The sequence below is a fragment of the Hyperolius riggenbachi genome, chromosome 3, assembly GCF_040937935.1.
Source record: "Hyperolius riggenbachi isolate aHypRig1 chromosome 3, aHypRig1.pri, whole genome shotgun sequence".
In the NCBI taxonomy this organism is placed as follows: domain Eukaryota; kingdom Metazoa; phylum Chordata; class Amphibia; order Anura; family Hyperoliidae; genus Hyperolius; species Hyperolius riggenbachi.
Window position 1 is genome coordinate 437,517,431 of NC_090648.1, and position 19,272 is coordinate 437,536,702.

Below are 19,272 nucleotides of genomic sequence, written 5' to 3' on the forward strand. Positions count from 1 at the left end.
GAGCAGATTGCAAAAAACAAAAATGACAATGAGATTACAATTAACCAACTAAAAACGGATTTGAAGTCACTCAAAGATGCAAGTGAAATACTGCAAGCTGAAAACAACCAGCTTAAACAAGAGATTGCAAGCCTTAAACAAATAAACATCCAGCCCAGGGAAACGGCTCCACAAACACCCCTCAGAGAAACAAATCAAGAGATCTGCATTTCAAGTTCACAGGACCATGAAACAAAGCAAACGGAAAAGACATCTCAAAGTTCAAAGAACAGCAATAACGCCTCTGCAGAGAGACTCCAGCCAAAGAGACCAAGCTATGACATAGTGCTGATAATTGATTCTAATGGGAAATACATCAATACAAGAGGTCTTTTTCCTGGGAAACATGTTAAAACAATACCCTGCCCAACAATTGAAAAAGCAGCAGAGGTCATAAACAAGCCAAACTTCACTGCCCTTAACCACTTCACCACTGAGGGGTTTTACCCCCTGACCACCAGAGCAATTTTCACCTTTCACCGCTCCTTCCATTCATTCGTCTATAACTTTATTATTACTTATCCCAATGAAATGAACTGTATCTTGTTTTTTTTGCCACCAATTAGGCTTTCTTTAGGTGGGACATTATGCCAAGAATTATTTTATTCTAAATGTGTTTTAATGGGAAAATAGGAAAAAATGTGGGAAAAAATTATTATTTTTCAGTTTTCGGCCATTATAGTTTTTAAATAAAGCATGCTACTGTAATTAAAACCCATGAAATGTATTAACCCATTTGTCCCGGTTATAAAACCATTTAAATTATGTCCCTATCACAATGTTTGGCGACAATATTTTATTTGGAAATAAAGGTGCATTTTTTTCAGTTTTGCATCCATCCCTAATAACAAGCCCGTAGTTTATAAAGTAACAGTGTTGTACCCTCTTGACATACATATTTAAAAAGTTCAGTCCCTAAGGTAACTATTTATGCTTTTTTTTTTTTATTGTATTTTTTTTTTTTTTTTAATTACAAAAAAAAAAAAAAAATTGGGGAGTGTGGGAGGTAATGAGTTAATTTATTGTGTAAATGTAATGTTTGTGTATGTAAAATGCTTTTAGGGTGTAGTTTACTATTTGGCCACAAGATGGCCACAGAGTGTTTGTTTACATGCGACCTGTAAGCGTCCGGAAGGACGCTTACAGGAAGCAGTAGGAGGCTGGGAGACGCACAATGATCTCGCTGTTTCTAAAAGAAGCAGCAGATCATTGCGGGGGCTAGATCAACGAACGGGAATGGATTTTCCCGTTCATTGATCTCCGGGCGAGCGGGCGGCGGCGTGCACGAGCGGCGGGTGCGCGCGCACGAGCGGCGGGGGCGCGGACAGCGGCGGTAGCGCGGAAGGTACGGATTTCTCCGTCCCTGGTTTTTTAGGAGGGAAAAAAGGGGCGGAGAAATTCGTACCGCTGGGGGTAAAGTGGTTAAGCATATCATCATACATACAGGGACAAACAACCTGGACAATAGACAAGACCTCATTGCAGACAAACTGTCCTCCTTAATAATGGCCACAGAAAAACAATTCCCTGGCTCCAAAATCATTTTGTCTAAATTGCTACCAAGAAAAGACATCTCTCCCCAGACAATCCAGGATATAAATAAGCAGCTGACTACCAAAATCAGCCCATCAGCAAACCTACAACTGGCAGAACATTTCTCTATATCAGATCAGCATCTTTATGACAATAAACACCTCGATAAGCGAAGAGTGAGCCTGCTGGCAAAAGAGTTTAAAGACCTGGTGCTTAACAGGCCCCTGACGCCCAGACACCAGATAGCTGTAGTACCAGCCAATCCAAGCCAGACTACCCCCAAAAGGCATAACATAAATCGCTCTGTAAACCAAAATGTGAATCCCTTGAGATGGCAACAAAGGAGGAACCCAGCCACCACAAGACCTACAACTGAGATAACACCACAGAGCACTGACATGGCAGAAGAACTAAGGAAACTGCTTCCTTACAATATGCTGAAGGATGGACTGTGGAAAACTGACTGCCCTATAAACAGCTCATTACAAGGTAAGCAAAACCAAATACAACATGAAACCCCTCATAATTAGCAGCTGGAATATTCAAGGCTTGAATGCTTCAGCTTTTGGAACCAAAATAAACGACCCAGACTTTGAAGAAAGACTAAGAAAGGTGGACATACAGATCCTCTTAGAGACATGGACCCAGATAGAGGACGAGTCATCAGTACCCATTGGTTATCAGGAATTCACTGTCGCAGCCCAGAAACACAAACATATCAAGCAGGGCCGCTGCTCAGGAGGGATTACAATCTGGTATAAGGAGGAGCTCCAAGAATACATCAAACCAGTGAAGAGAGGGAAGAGCCACATCTGGTTAAAGTTAAGCAGCCCCATCATCTCTTCTCAGACTGACATTTACCTCTGTGCAGCATATATTGCACCAGCAGAATCACCATACTCTAATCCAGAGAGCTACCAAGTCCTACAAAGGGAAGCTGCTCACTTCCAAACCTTGGGGAAAATACTTATCTATGGTGACCTAAATGCCAGAACAGGAACAGAAAAAGACTACCTCACCTCAGAAGGCAATTTCCATATATTTGGACCTGAGACCCAGTACCCTGAAACCATACAGAAAGATAGAAACAGCTATGACAGCACAGTCAATAAGTATGGGAAACAACTGCTGAACCTCTGCAAAGGTCTAGGACTTCACATCCTTAACGGCCGAACCAAGGGGGACTCTCTAGGGAGATACACACTAAACTCCCATGTAGGCAGTAGTGTGGTGGACTATGCCATCAGTGACATGGACCCTGCAAGCATCCGTGCTTTCATAGTCACCCCACAATCACACCTGTCAGACCACAACCAAATCCTACTATACATCAATTCCTCAAGTAAACCCTCTGTACAACAACATCCAGGAAGCCTGTGTAACCTACCACCCACTTTTAAATGGTCCAGAGAATCAACCATAAAGTACAAGGAGACTCTCAACAGACCAGAAGCAATACAGCTACTTCTGGACTATCAAACATATACCTACAACCCTGATCAACAAGGTGTGCAGCAAGCAGCAAAGTACTTCAACCAGATATTACACATATACAGATATTACACACAATTGCAGAAATGGCCAACATAAGAAGGACTGCCCAAAAGAGACCATCAAAGAAAAACTCAAACAAATGGTTCGACAGTGAATGCCAGTCACTAAGAAACAACCTACGAGCCATATCAAACAAAAACACAGACATCCAAACAACATAGAATTGAGGACAGCACATGACGCCGCACAACGTCAATATAAAGCAACCATTAAAAAGAAAAAACAAAATCACATCCAAAATCGACTCGAACGGCTTGAAGAATCCCTGCAAGACAACTCCTTTTGGGAGACCTGGAAACAAATTGGCAAAAAACCCAAACAAAATAATCAGCATATCCAAAATGGCCAAGTCTGGCTACAATACTTCAAAGACCTATACAGAGACATTCCTATAAAAGAACTCAGCCCAGAACAAGTACAAATATTTAGCAAATTAAAGAACCTGGAGGAGAAGGTGAAAGATTTTCAAAACCCACTTGACACACCTTTCACACTGGAGGAAATAAAAGAGAAGATACAATCCATGAAAGGCAAAAAAGCTAGTGGTACAGATGGAATCCTATCAGAAATGATCAGATCTGGCACCCCAGAAATCCATGCTGCAATATGGAAACTATTCAACCTGGTCCTGTACGCCGGTTACTTCCCTGAAGTCTGGAATGAAGGACTCATAACTCCTATTTACAAGAGTGGAGATCGCTATGACCCAGCCAACTACAGAGGCATCTGTGTGAGCAGCACACTGGGAAAACTGTTCAACAGCATCCTGAATAAGAGAATCCTCACCTTTCTCACACAGCACAATGTTATCAGTAAGAGCCAAGCAGGTTTTATGCCAAACCATCGCACCACCGACCACATCTACACCTTGCACACCCTTATCAAGCACCATGTACACAGACGAAGAAAGGGAAAAATATTTGCCTGCTTTGTGGACTTTAAAAAGGCTTTTGACTCAGTGTGGCATCCAGGTTTGTTCCTGAGACTCCTAGAGAGCGGAGTAGGAGGGAAAACATATGATGTCATAAAGAGCTCATACACTGGGAACAAGTGCAGTGTGAAAGTAAATGGGAAAAGAACACCTTTTTTCCTCCAGGGTCGGGGGGTAAGACAGGGTTGCAGCCTTAGTCCAACACTTTTCAACATATACATCAACAAATTAGCCTCAGCCCTAGAGGCTTCATCAGCACCAGGACTCACCCTGCATGACACAACAGTGAAATTCTTACTGTATGCAGATGACCTGTTACTGCTATCACCAACTAAAGAAGGTCTACAAGACAGCCTAGAAATCCTGGAGAAATTTAGCACAACATGGGCACTCCCCATTAATCTAAAGAAAACCAAAACCATGGTGTTCCAGAGGAAAAACAGGTCAGCCCAGAGCCCATCCTTTATACTCAATGACTGTGAAATCAGCAGAACTGATAAATATACCTACCTTGGTCTGGAAATCAACCAATCAGGAAGCCTTAAGTCAGCCATGGAGGCCCTAAAAGCCAAAGCATGCCGAACGTTCTATGCCATCAGGAAAGAACTGTACCACCTCAAACCACCAGTAAAGGTCTGGATGAAGGTTTTTGACAGTGTCATCACCCCAATCCTACTGTATGGAAGTGAAGTATGGGGCCCCACCACCTACCCAGACCAATCAAAATGGGAATCCAGCCCAACAGAAATATTCCACCTTGAGTTCTGCAAACACCTTCTCCATGTCCATCGGAGTACCTCAAACAATGCCTGCCGAGCTGAGCTGGGGAGATTCCCATTACTGCTTGAGATACAGAAGAGAGTGTTGTCCTTCTGGGCCCACCTACAGAGCAGCAGCCTTGACTCACCCCACTACAAAGCCATGCTGCACAATGAAGACCAAGAAAAGCCGTGTGCACTGAAAGTCATGGTCAGCTCTATACTCCCTCCAACCCCCGACCCACAGGTCATAACAAAAGTCCAGATAAAACACACCACAGCTAAGAGCAAAGAAGACTATGTGGAAAAATGGAGGAGTGAAATAAAACCGTCACAAAAGCTAGCCATATACCAGTCTCTACAAAGAGAATATAAAATGGCCCCATACCTGGAAAAGCTGCAAAACTCTCAAGAGAGGAAAATCCTGAGTGTCTACAGACTGAGTGCTCACAACCTCGAAATAGTCTGGGAGACACAGACAGACGTACAAACCCAGGGAGGAGAGACTATGCCAACACTGTGAGCAGAAGACCCTAGAGGATGAAAGCCACTTCCTGCTGCACTGCCCCAAATATACTGCAACCAGGGACACTTACTTTAAGAAATTGTTGGAACTATTCCCAGACTTTTTCACACTGGAAGATGAGAGAAAAACATATATCCTACTAGGAGAAGAGGAATCCACAGTGACAATCGCTGCACACTATGTCACAGCATGCCACAGACTGAGAGGAGCATAACGGAACTGAAAACCTAAAAAATGTCCACAGACTGCTTAGCCATTTTCCCCCTACCCCACCCCCTCCCATGTCCCCTATTTCCCCTTGCTTTGGCAATACCTGTAATGAATCTTGGTCATGCCAATAAAGCTATCTTTGATTTGATTTGATTTGTGTAAAATCAGTCCATTTCTTGTCCTACACTACCATCTACTGGTGATAAAATTTCATTACATGCTGGAAAAAAGATTACACATTGGAAATTCAATCACTCTCCAATGTACAATCCAACATTCCCATCTAATGGTTAAAAATTATACTGATGAACTCATCCATAACATCATATATTAGAAATAAAACAGTTCAAATCTAACTCAACATTTAATCCTTGTGGTACCATACAATTCAACTCATATATCCATTTCGTCTCTAATTTTGACACTTCTCTTATCTTATTGGAACCTCTCCAATTCCCCAGATATTTCTGGATACCACAGAAAACCAATCCCGAGGGATCTTTATTGTGTTTTATTCTGAAATGGTCAGACACTGAATTATGAATGAATGAGATTATCTATAGAAGGGCTCCTACAATAAAAAGTTTAATAACAGGAAGTGCCATTGACCAACCACATTATAGAGGGTTGAGTTTTTTTGGGGAAAAAGGTTTTTTTAAGTGTCGAAAATGTGTGGCATGCACCACTTGTACTCTTACCCCCAGAAAACAAAATATTTTTTCAGATTTTTATGAGATTAAAGAATTCATCACTTGTGATTCAAAATTTGTAGTGTATTTACTCATATGCCCATGTGGTCTTAAGTATGTGGGGAGGACAAAAAGGAAACTAAAAGAACGTCTGGGGGAACATATTAATAATATAAAGAACGGATTTGAGGGACATTCAGTGTCTGACCATTTCAGAATAAAACACAATAAAGATCCCTCGGGATTGGTTTTCTGTGGTATCCAGAAATATCTGGGGAATTGGAGAGGTTCCAATAAGATAAGAGAAGTGTCAAAATTAGAGACGAAATGGATATATGAGTTGAATTGTATGGTACCACAAGGATTAAATGTTGAGTTAGATTTGAACTGTTTTATTTCTAATATATGATGTTATGGATGAGTTCATCAGTATAATTTTTAACCATTAGATGGGAATGTTGGATTGTACATTGGAGAGTGATTGAATTTCCAATGTGTAATCTTTTTTCCAGCATGTAATGAAATTTTATCACCAGTAGATGGTAGTGTAGGACAAGAAATGGACTGATTTTACACATGAAATGTTTTTCAGTATGTAATGAATTTTTGCCACCAGGAGATGGCAGTGTTGGATAAGAAATGCCTTGAATATTGTAAATGGGACGCCGTTCATCCCCACGATTCCGCCGTTATAATAATAATGAGTTTATTCAAGTTAGAAATAAGGGAATGATTACTTTATAAAGATCATTCTTACAGGATGGCAGTTTTTAAATGTAACTTTTGGTGTAATCCTTTATTTTATATACACCCACTAACTTGGAGGTTTGCCATATACGGATACATAGACATCCGGAAGTACGGGTTGTATCTGTATACGGAATGTAATTAACTTCCGGAAATACGTATTGCTCCCATAGGGAGGCAGAAACGGAAGTGATGGTGTGTGGAGCGCACCACCATCTTCCTGGAAGTGCTGATAGCGTTCTCCGGAGCGGCTTCCCCTGCACACTTGCAACCTAATTAAGGTAAATACTATAAAAGGGTATATCCAGCCACTTTGTCTTTTAGTCCCTGATGAAACTTTGACAGTGAAACCGGTCGGACGAGGCGGACGTGTGGCTGGACGGCGTCCTATGTTTTAAGTGCTGTTTTTCCTTGTGGGTCCCTGTCATAAGGGCCCAGATGTGAGTGACTTTTAAAAAACTTTTATGTTTTTTTAAATGAGATATTAAAATCGCTGTAGATACGCTTAGATGTGCGTTTGTCTCTTTGCATACCTCATTTTTGGTGAAATACTGCAATTGAGGATTAGATTGCTCGGCTTGTCTGGAGAGGAGGCCGGCTGCGAAGATACCTGCTGCTGACCTCATTAAGCCATATTGCAGACCCTGTAGTTAAGGTCTGTGATAATCTGGTAAGCGTATTATTTTTATGGTGTTTTCGGTGGTGGACACAAGTGAATTCGCGCTGAAGTGTACTATTTATGTTAATTGAAAACGTTTTGCTGAGACGTTGGACTTTGGCTGCGATATATGTAGTGTTCCACATGTTAAGATTTGCTTGGCTGCGCTGATATTGTTTTTTGATTATACAATTTTGTAAATCCACTAGACACGCATTTATGGATGCTGATGGGTCTTGGGTGCCAGGCTTGAAGGACAGATACAGTTGTGTGTCATCTGCATAACAATGGTATCCTAGGCCATAGTTCTGGATTATTTTGCCCAGTGGGAGCATGTAGACTGCAAAGAGTAATGGTGATAGTACAGAACCCTGTGGAACTCCATAGGGAAGTGGCACTGGATTAGAGTAGTGTGTGCCCAGACATACTTGCTGTGTCCTGCCAGATAGGAAGGTCTGAAACCAGCTAAGAACAGTACCCCTTAGGCCGAAGTAATTCTTCAGGCAATCTAAAGAAAAAAAGTGCTACTTACCCGGGGCTTCCTCCAGCCCCAAGCTCCCAGCATGTCCCTCACCGCAGCTCTCCCTTCAGCTGTTCGTCGCAGCTCGCTCCCGCTCCCCAGCGATGACCTCAGGCCAACCTCCAGGTCGGCCTGTACTACACCTGCGCGAGCGGCGCTGTCAATCACCGCCACGTGGGCCTGAACGAACTGCGCAGGCGCAGAACTACTGCGCCTGTGCAGTCCGCCTCGGCCCACATGGTGTTGATTGACAGCGCCGCTCGCGCAGGCGCAGTACAGGCCGACCTGGAGGTTGGCCTGAGGTCATCGCCGGGGAACGGGAGCGAGCTGCGACGAACGGCTGAAAGGAGAGCTGCGGCGAGGGACATGCTGGGATCTTGGGGCTGGAGGAAGCATTACCTGTATTGTGCTGTTGGTCACCCCTGTTATCATTGTCTGTAACCTTATTTATTGTACAGCGCTGCATAATATGTTGGCGCTATATAAATCTAATAAATAATAATAATATATCCGTCCATAAAAACATGCTGTGAACAGTATAAACGAGCATACACATCAATACTCTCCTGCACTGTATACTAGACCCTTGCTTGACACATTTTGGCAAGTTACAGGAAAAAAAGTTTAAAAATAAATTGGATCACTTTTTGCACAGAAATCCTGGGAAAATTGAACGCCAGGGAGGTTAAATATTTGTGGAGTTGGTCCTGGAGTGGACAATGCACATTTATTTTAAAGCACACCTAAAGTGAGAGGGATATGGAGGCTGCCATAGTCATTTCCTTTTAAACCATGCATATTGCATCCTGCTGATCTTCTGCCTCTGATAATTTTAGCCATAAACCCTGAACAAGCATGCAGATCAGATGTTGCTGGGGGCTCACATTTGAAGACTAATCGTGATTTGGTGGTCAAAATCTTGTGTTGTACCGCAATTTGTGCTTGTGATTCCCGATCAATAGAACGAAAATCACGGCTCAATAGTCACCAATTTATTGAAATCACAAATGCTGCAGTGAATATATCCATAGCGTACATTAGCAGCAGTGCTTTGCTGATTGTCGGCCATCAGCAAAGAGCTGCCAAAGAGCCAAGTGTGAACCAGCCCTTTGACTGGATTTGGTGCATGCTTGTTTAAGGTGTGTGATTCAAACACTACTGATGCATGTCAGTGTATAGTCTTATATAGTTATATATGTTGTATATAGTCGTATATAGTTATATATCAAGATGGCAAAGTGCTGATTTTTTTATGGTCTCTTTATACTCTGTATGTAGGTCTCGGTAGCTGCAGATGATGTCCTGAAGCCAGGTGAAGGGCCTACATTGACAAAACAAGACTCTCTATCCACTTCCTCTACCACCTCTTCCTCCTCCATGTCATGCAGCAGCCCAGAGAGTACTTTGGTGAAGCCACAGCTGAGTGCATCCAGCTCATTGGATATAGTGGATGGTGTAGGGCCTGATCGGGTCTCTGCAAGGAGCCATTCCCCTAAGCAGTCAGTACAAGTGGGTCGTTTCCAGGTCACCACCGCCACCACGGACAAAGTAGGCCGCTTTTCAGTGTCTCGTACGCAGGATGACCCATCTTCTGGCCATACTGAAACTGAGCGACTCAGATCATCTTCTCCAAAGACGCGGCCGCATCTGAATGGACCTTCTTCCCATGCAGAATCATCAACCACTTTGAGTGACCCACCCAAAAGCAACAATGAGGACAGCTTGGGAAGCCCTATCACCCAGCATCCTCTGGGGCCAAAGATCACCATCCAGAGTCTCAGCAACTCATTAAACTCTTCATACATGAGCAGCGATAATGAGTCGGACATAGAGGATGAGGAGCTGAAGAAGGAGCTGCGAAGGCTTCGAGACAAGTGAGTGGTCAGCTTCATGAATCTTGTGTATAGTCTATGAAGATGCAGGCCTGTTTGTACATGAATTGTGAGTTTGCTTATTTAAATATAGTAAATGCCTGAAAGGTATGCCAGGCAAGAGATAAGGTACACATCTTCTACATAAGTTGAAGAGAAATCGAGAGCCCAATATGGTGTAGTATGTCAAAATTGATTGGATAAATGAAACAGTGAGATGGTAATACTCACAAACACGGGGTACCACCTAGGTAACCACTCATTAGGCAGGTGAGGAGATTAGACCTGTCCTCACTCAGGATTAAGAAGTCGCTCTCTGTAGATAGGAAGAAAGGGGGTAGATCACCCCTCCACCTGGGGTGGACTCAAATATATTGGTAGGTGAACAGAGGCGCCAGGAGGATAAAAGTACATAACATTTAAAAAAAATTGCTGGGAGGAAGTGGTGGACTCGCCTCCATTAAAGCAGACACCAAGGACTGTAAATATATAGATATACACATTTTTGAAAATACCCCAAATATGCAACGTGTTTTGTGGGCACAGCCCACTTCTTCAGGCAATAAGCTTATATCTGTATATTTACAGTGCTTGGTGTCTGCTTTAACGGAGGTGAGTCCACCACTTCCTCACAGCAATTTTTTTTAACAATTTGATGTACTTTTATCCTTCTGCGCCCCTGTTCACCTACCAATACATCTTCTACATGTGTCTTCCCTTGGGCTCAAGCTCTATAATATGGGGTACACTGGGGAGAACATGCTCTACAGCTGAGCCACACGTCACCATGGGGTGGGGAGGAGGGGTGACTGCTCAGCACATGGTGGACTGGATTCCAGCAGGCATATGAGAACTTCAATGCACTTTGCTGTTTCTAATAAAGGTCAACGAGATGCATACAATTTAAAGTCGATGCAAATTGAAGCAACATTTGATCAGTTTTAAAACTGTAAACAGTTTTAAACATAAACATAAAAATTGCACCAACTCAGGATGTTTTGTATCTCATTGATCATGTCTAGTCTTAAGGTGGCCACTAATGATCCAATCTTTTTCACCCAATTTTACCAAATCTATGCAGTATAAGGGTAAACTGAATGAATATATTGAATGGATAATTTTGCCAGTCCCTTATATTACATAGAAATGGTAAGATTGGATAAATGGTAAGATTGGATACAAAGATTGGCTCATTAGTGGCCACCTTTAAGAGAACCAGGTAGCTCAGGTTCAGAAACACATATTTGTCTCTAGCTCCTAATGAGGCTTCCCTCAATGTCTCCTGGTCCTCCTTGCCGCTCCTGGACCCTCCAGCTGATCTGGGCCGCACTATTCTTATGGCATGAGTGCGGCTGTGCTGCAGCAGTGCAGGCACGTGCTACTGCACAGGACTCTTTTGTAGGAGCAAGATTGCTATAGATACCTATTCAGTTGAATAACCAAAAATAATTTACCTGTAGGGTAAAACCCTACTGTTAGCCTCTCAAGTAAAGCCTAGCACACATGTATGTAGATTGTCACCCGGGCAGGGACCTGATCCCTAGGGTAACCGTTTAAGGCCAAGTCAGTATAGACAAGTCGCTAAGGTGTAGGCTAACGATGCATGCTGTTACTATGGAGATTGGAGAAGGCTCAGTTGAGCATCAAGAGGCATACTAGTTGAATGGGAGAACAGTGCCTGCAGCCTGCACTCGGCCAAGACAATCTGCCAGGCTGACGGATTGGATGCCTATATACATACACTAGATTCTTGGCAGAGGCATCCCCCAACCAACTGCCTAGGCTGAATGCTGTCTAGTGTGTGTACAAGACTTAGTGTACCTGTAGTGAAACTTGAAGCAAAAGTTATACTTGCCTCAGTAGAGGGAGCTAGTCTGAGACCTCCCTCGTCCTCCTCAACCTCACTGATCCAGTGCTGGGACCCTCTGAACATTATGAGCAGGGTTGCAATGTGCAGACCTGTCAGATAACAGGCGGGAGCATGAACGCAAAGAGGAAGGTCCCCGCCAGAAGTAGTGGGGTAGAGAAGAATTGCAGACGCCTCTGGATCATTTATGGAGTTAGAGAGGAACTCCAGTGAAAATAATTTAATTAAAAAAGGGATTCATTTTTTACAATAATTATGTATAAATGATTTAGTCAGTGTTTGCCCATTGTAAAATCTTTCCTCTCCCTGATTTACATTCTGACATTTACCACATGGTGACATTTTTACTGCTGGCAGGAGATGCTGCTTGCATTTTGGCAGTTGGACCCAGCTGTAAACCGTTTCCCGTCTGTAAACCTCATTGGATTGTGGGAAATAACAGCTGTCAGGACCATGGTCCTGACATTCCACTGTGGGAGGGGTTTTTACCACAATATCAGCCATACACAGTGCCCCTGATTATCTGTTTAAGAAAAGGAATAGATTTCTCATGGGAAAGGGGGTACCAGCTACTGATTGGGATCAAGTTCAATTCTTGGTTACGGTTTCTCTTTAAGAATCTGACTTGTGTTTTTCGTCATAGGCTTGCTTTAAAGAGGAACTGTAACATAAAAAGATCCCCTGGGGGGTACTCACCTCGGGTGGGGGAAGCCTCCGGATCCTAATTAGGCTTCCCACGCCGTCCTCCATCCGTCAGGGGTCTCGCTGCAGCCCTCCGTGGAGTCCGGGCAGCGGTGACGTCATTATTTACCTTCCTGGCTCCTGCGCAGGCGCTCTGACGGCTGTCGGCTCCGAACTACACGGAAATACCCGATCGCCGTCGGGTCCGCTCTACTGCGCAGGCGCAAGTTTCCTGCGCCTGCGCAGTAGAGCGGACCCGAATGAGATCGGGTATTTCCGTGTAGTTCGGAATGGAAAGCCGCCACAGCGCCCCCGCTGGAGCCAGCAAAGGTAAATATTGAAATGACAGTCGGCACAGTCGCCGGCTGTTCGGAGGGCTGCGGAGAGACCCCCGTGGGACAGAGGACGGCGTGGGAAGCCTCATTAGGATCCGGAGGCTTCCCCCACCCGAGGTGAGTACCCCCCAGGGGATCTTTTTATTGTTACAGAGTCTCTTTAAGTCTCCTGATGTTGCTGGCTCATCACATGTATTACAGTTTCATGGAGACCTTGAGAAAATGTTGTCAAAAGCTTTTTTTCAGCCCCCTGATTGAGGATATTAGTATTTTTCTTGGAGGGGGGCTGATTTTGTTTTCTATACCTATTATAGTAAAAGAAACCTGTATACATAGCGGAGGTCTTATATGTGGTCAGTATGCTTTCTATGTCTGTCTAATGCCAGGTACACATGATGCAAATTCCCATCAGATCAACACGTTGAATCAATAATTTCCGCCATGTCCAATCTGCTCCAGAACTATTTTTAAATCAGTACTGCACGAAATCAATCCCATTATCAATCGGGGGCACATCGGACACGTCAAAAATGTATTCAACCCATTGATCTGATGGGAAATTGCATAGTATATACCTAGAATAAGAAACCATTCAGCCTCTCCCTTTTCTTATGGCTAGGTTAGAAGATGTACAGATTATGAAGTGTCTGAAAAACATTCCTCTATAGTGTTAGTATATGATAGTTGCCTGAGCCAGCTATTGTCTACCTTGTAGTCATAATTAAATGGATCTCTGCAGCTTTTGCCAGCTTGAGGGGTATAAATTGGATACTTACTTACTATTTTTACTAGAACAAGGCTTTGCATTCATGGTGGTAGCCCTGCCCCTTTTTGTACCTGATCTTGCATTTCTATGGGCCTGACACTTTGACGGGTGGACCTGATGACCAATGCTGTAACATAACTCAGCAGATGCGACTGAACAAAGCCAGTCTTGGAAAGGGTAGAGCTAGTATTCCAGAGGCAGGTTTTGTTTTTTTGCCTTTTTTGGAGTGTCTGTAATACTGTACTCTTAGACCTAGAATAGATAACGTAATACCTATTGTAAGGCTCTTCTACGTTCCATTCTCATATGCTGGCAGGAATGTAAAACATGAGCTCCAGTTCATTTTAAATACTGGCAGAGTCACTTTATATGCTACTTGATGTTGGCTATTTGCTGTGCATCATCTGCAAGTTGTAAGTGGTGGTTTCTCTACAGGCACCTGAAGGAGATCCAAGAGTTACACAGCCGACAAAAGCAGGAAATAGAGCTTTTATACACCGCATTGGGCAAAGTCCCTCCCGCTGTCATCATCCCTCCGGCAGCGCCGTTGTCTGGCCGAAGGCGAAGACCCACCAAAGGGAAGGGCAGCAAATCTAGCAGGGGGAGCTCTCATGGAAACCGAAGTCCTCAGCTCTCAGGCAAGTAGATATGTTGACCCTGCATTTTTCTCATAATGTTAATTTTATTGCAGACAGGTAAGATCCCGATTGTCTATACAGCATGGAAGCAGCTAACTCAGAGACAGACCAACTGGAAATGTGCTCCTCCTCCTCCCATCATCCTCTCTGGCTCACCTCTTCTATTCTTTTACCTGTAGGTGACATGTCCTCACAGAGTGCTCCTGCCACCATACCCCCCCAGCAGAACCTCCTCCTGCCCCCCACTAGTGTGCCGGACTCCGGGCACCACCTGAAACCCTCACCCTCCAGCGACATCCTGTGCTCCGCCTTCACCAGTGATGCAGCTCTCTCTGTGCCCAGTTTATCCGCCCAGGGACAAGGTAAACCCAAAGGCACACCCCTGGGAACTCCTATGACTTTAAAGCCAACTGGGAGCCTCTGAATCACCTTCCCCCTTTTCACATGAGCTCTAAAATGTTCCTACTCGCTGTTCTCACAGCTGCAGGCAGGGGGTGCTGATGTGTTTTCTCCTGTATTTGGAGCACATCATTGCCTTCCTACAACAGGAGGTCATTACATGTCAGTATTTTCACAACCATTACAAAATAGGTTTATTTTTCATTTAAAGTGATACTGAAGCAAAAATAAACTTAGAGAATGAATTGTATGTGTAGTATGGACAATTAATAGCAAAAAAAATTCTCATTTTTATTTATATAGCTTTTTGGTTTATAACATTGCTTCATTCTGTCATATTTGCAGTTTACAAACCATACTCTGTATTTAAACTGTAAAACAGAGCAGAGCTAATGAACCTTTGCAGTAAAATCTTAAAGGGAATCTAAAGTGAACATAAATGTATATGATATTTGTGTAGTACTGCTAAGAAATAAAGCATTAGCACAGATTTGAGTCTCATATTGTTTCCAGTACAGGAAGAGTTAAGAAACTTCATTTGTTATCTATATAAAATTGCAGAGCTCAGAGAAGCTCTATTGCAAAGTGGTGGACAGCACTGTCTTTTTGAAGCACTTATCTCAACTGTCTCTCATTGTTTCTGGTTTATGATTTTTCTGTAGAGAAAAGTTCAAAGGGTCACCAGTCTGCTCTGTGAAATCATTTAAAATGCTGAGTGTATTGTGGAAACTGCAATTATTAGAGCATGATGCAGTGTTTTTTGTTTTGTTTTGTTTTTTAAGCTATATACCTTAAAACAAAAATATGACACTATTTTCTTTGCTACTAATGTTCTATTAATTATCCGTATTACACAGCCAATTCATTATATCATGAGGTTTTTTTCCCGCGTCAGTGTCACTTTAAACAACCTAGAAACAGTGAGAGAGAAGTGCTTCAGAAAACAGCACTGTAGCCGACCAAGCTTGGCTGAGAGCTCAGGGAAGCTCTTTTTCATAGATAACTGAAGTTTCTTAACTCTTTCTGTACTGGAAACCAATATGATACCTTTTTCTTTGCTACTTATGTTCTGTTTTTTAGCTGTATTTCACGTACAATATTATATCATAAGTTTATTTTCGCTTCAGGTTTGCTTTAAGGATAGTGCATACAGCCATGCAATTGGTTCCTGAACACTTTACATCCAGTACCACTAGTACATAGCACAGATGCTGATCAACTAGAAAGCCGTTTGCTACTGTACATCTAGAACCAGTGGTATAAAGGCAGCCTAAGTGTAATGCCATTTATGCTATTGTACACCCAGGGCTGCTGGTTTATAAGTACAGCTGCAGCCTAAATATTAGTCTTTTTATATCTCACACCCTGAACTGCTGGTGTGTATTAGAGATGTGTAGCTAGTTATTTAGTTGCACATCCAGATCTGCTGGTCTGATTGTACTGATAAAGCCTAGCTAGATCTATTTACCTAACTGAACACCTATGTTTGCTACCTGAAGCATGGAAGCAGCCTAAATATAGAGCCATTTTTTCAATATGTGTCCCCTTATTGGCTGCTGTCAGTGGAATTGGCAGAAACTGTGCTTCCTAGGCTTATCACACTTTAAGTACACCTGAAGCACACCTGAAGCTTAAAACAAAAAAAAATTGCCTCAGTATTGGGAAGTCTTTGGATGTTCCAGAGGTTTCCTGGATCCTCCTGCAGCCCACTGTTCTGTTCCTTCGCAAGGTCCATGTATACCCATTCGACTTGTGCTGTCAAAAAAGGTTTCCTCCAGCACCATAGACATGCGCATACCAATTGCGCATGTGTGAGTCAAGTTGGAGTGTACCTAGTAGAATGAAGCCATTCATGCACCACTTTTTTCCCATCTGTGTATGAGCGCTTTGTACTACTGGGCATGCACGTAAGAAACCTACCGACTGTTGCGTGCTTTGTGCTACTGGGCATGCACGTAAGAAACCTATTTGACTGTCGCGTGGTGAATAGGTATACAAGGACCCTGCCATGAGTCAAATAGGTATTTGAGCCAAATTTGTGAATGATAAAATGGTTGGCTGCAAAAGATCCAGGAAGTCTCTGGACTATTCATCCAGAAGCTTACCACTACTTGGGTAAGTATGTCATTTTTATTCTTTCCCACGCTTTAAGTATAGTTTGTCTAAAGAACTCCATTACCAAAAGATAAACAAGTATTCTGTTTGGACTTGCCAAATAGTACTTTTGTCACATTATACCTGACTTAGCTGTCTCTCAGGTTGCTATTTGGTGAAAAACTTAGCAAAGAAAAGGTGATTCTAGAACAAGAGTTGAATTTTTGTAGCACTAAATTAAAGAACTGAAGTGAGAAAAATATGGAGGCTGCCATATTTCTTTCCCTTTAAACAATACCAGTTACCTGGCTGTCCTGCTGATCTATTTGACTGCAGTAGTGTCTGATTACCAGAAACACACATGTAGCTAATCTAGTCAGATCTGACAATAATGTCAGAAACTCCTGATCTGCTGCATGCTTGTTCAGGGTCTATAGTTAAAATTATTAGAGGCAAAGGATCAGCAGGCTAACCAGGCAACTGGTATTGCTTTAATATGGCATCCTCCATATCACTCTCACTTCAGTTGTCCTTAAATGTCTTCCTTCAATTCCACCTCTACATTATCTCACTTCCTCCATTAACCTATGGGAACATTTGACTACCATGGTTCCATACTGCTCTCCAACCTTCTCTTTAATGATTGGTACACACACTGTATAGTGTACCAGCCATTAGACTAGACATTGGTGACTAGTTCTCTTTCAAGTCAAATACTCCACTTTATAAAAATCTGGAATAATTAAAACATAAGGGTCAGGGCAGTTCATGATCTACCATGCATTTGTTTACTGCGCTTATAAAACCACCAAGACCCACATGCTGCAGGGCACTTGACCTGCTCATTTCCCCTCACCGCTGACATGAGACCTCTGTGCACAATCCCTGGTGTAAGCACGCTCTACTTACTGTATATACTTGCAGACAGATACATTGAGTATTTTATACCTGAAAGTATTATGAATAAGGGTTGGCTTGTCCATATAGTACCCCCTATCAACAAATGCAGTAATCATTTCCCATGCATTTCTCCCAAATAATTAAAAGTGCTGTACAAATCCTTTAGTTTGAATGATTTAAAGTAAACCTTTACTGAAGAAAATGGGGACAAAAAAGATACATAAAGCGGATCCGAGATGAAAAACTAACTATAACAAGTAACTTGTCTATATATCTTATCTAAAGTTTAGTTTACACAGCATATCTAGCTGCAAAAGTTTAAAAAGTGTATGATTATTTATTCATGTGATACAATGAGGGCAGCCATGTTTTTTTGTCATATTGTCACAGGTTAAGGGCTGGAGATGCTATCAGTTTTTTCTTGTGTGCAAATTCAGCCCCCTCTCCTCCTCCTTCCTCCCCTCTGCCTTTGAAATCAATGGCTAGTAACACCTCCCCCTACTGCCCAGACTGAGCTCCTGTAAGCCCTTGCTATTGTCTGAAAATGCCTTGACACTCTGAGGACTGTGGGCGAGGCTTGTTTAGTTTATAGGGAATTAAAGTATTAAAACAAAATAAGTATTTGGCTTGAGGAATGCCCTATAAACTATAGGAAAGGGACACAATTATGCAATGAGTAAAATTTTATCTTGGATCCACTTCAAAGGATTTTTGGTTGGGATAAAAATATATGTATTGTACCTGCCAGACACGCAGTGACATCACCCATTCTGAGGCTATGAAGTTTGATTCAGAGACTTATAAATCATACAGAGCAGAGCCTTTGGATGTTCTAGGGGCTTCCTGTGTCCTAGAATCCAAGGCCGCTGTCTGGGACTCTTGTTTGTGGCCACCCTCCCCTCCGTGAACTAGCACAGCTGTATTGCGTCTGTGCAAGTATGGCTGCAGTTGCACGGTAGCACAGAGCCCCTTGTGGAATGTAGGCGCAGTATGGGCAGACTCACGCAGTACTACCAATTCTCATACACAGCAAGGAGCGTGGCCTCAAGGACCTACCCAACAAGCTCTTGTAAGATATGTTCAGAGGGACCCTGCACATGAATGCTGGGCACCTAGATGGATGAGTTAACCTCTGATATATCCAGGGGTTTATATCTGCTAAACCTTAGCTAAGGTATCTACGTTTTGTCATTTTTTTTTTTTCAGTACAGGTTTACTTTAAATGTTTTAATGTACTGTGTCCATGCCTCCCCCTCAAAATTGCCATTTGAAAGAGTGCTGTAAAATCTTATTTACTTTCTTTGGCAAACCTACAAAGTCCCCACAGATCCCAGCTCTTTCAGTCAAAGGTCCAAAGTCATGTCCTAGATCTCTCACACTGTCCCATACCGACCTGTTCACCTCGAGTTCACCTGTTAGAGGTCTGAAACTTGTGGATTTACCAGAGGAGATGGATAAAATTGTGCAGCATCTCTAAATCCATTCTTTGCCTGTGTATCTCACAGTAAAAGATAGTATGCGGAGTTGTGTATATAATGGGATCACCTAAGGACCGA

The 19,272-nt window shown here is 42.7% G+C and overlaps 1 protein-coding gene across 13 annotated transcripts in view; it reads left to right on the forward strand.

Moving 5' to 3' along the window:
* WNK1 (WNK lysine deficient protein kinase 1) overlaps positions 1 to 19,272 on the forward strand; it is a 262,349-nt gene that overhangs the window by 219,134 nt on the left and 23,943 nt on the right. For 11 of the 13 annotated variants that reach the window (XM_068277690.1, XM_068277692.1, XM_068277694.1 and 8 more), the window contains 3 exons: positions 9,444 to 10,039; positions 14,121 to 14,323; positions 14,503 to 14,685. In XM_068277690.1, coding sequence (XP_068133791.1) covers positions 9,444 to 10,039; positions 14,121 to 14,323; positions 14,503 to 14,685 — 982 coding nt within the window. The remainder of the gene's footprint in view (positions 1 to 9,443; positions 10,040 to 14,120; positions 14,324 to 14,502; positions 14,686 to 19,272) is intronic. The other 2 variants (XM_068277697.1, XM_068277698.1) reach the window with 1 other exon arrangement.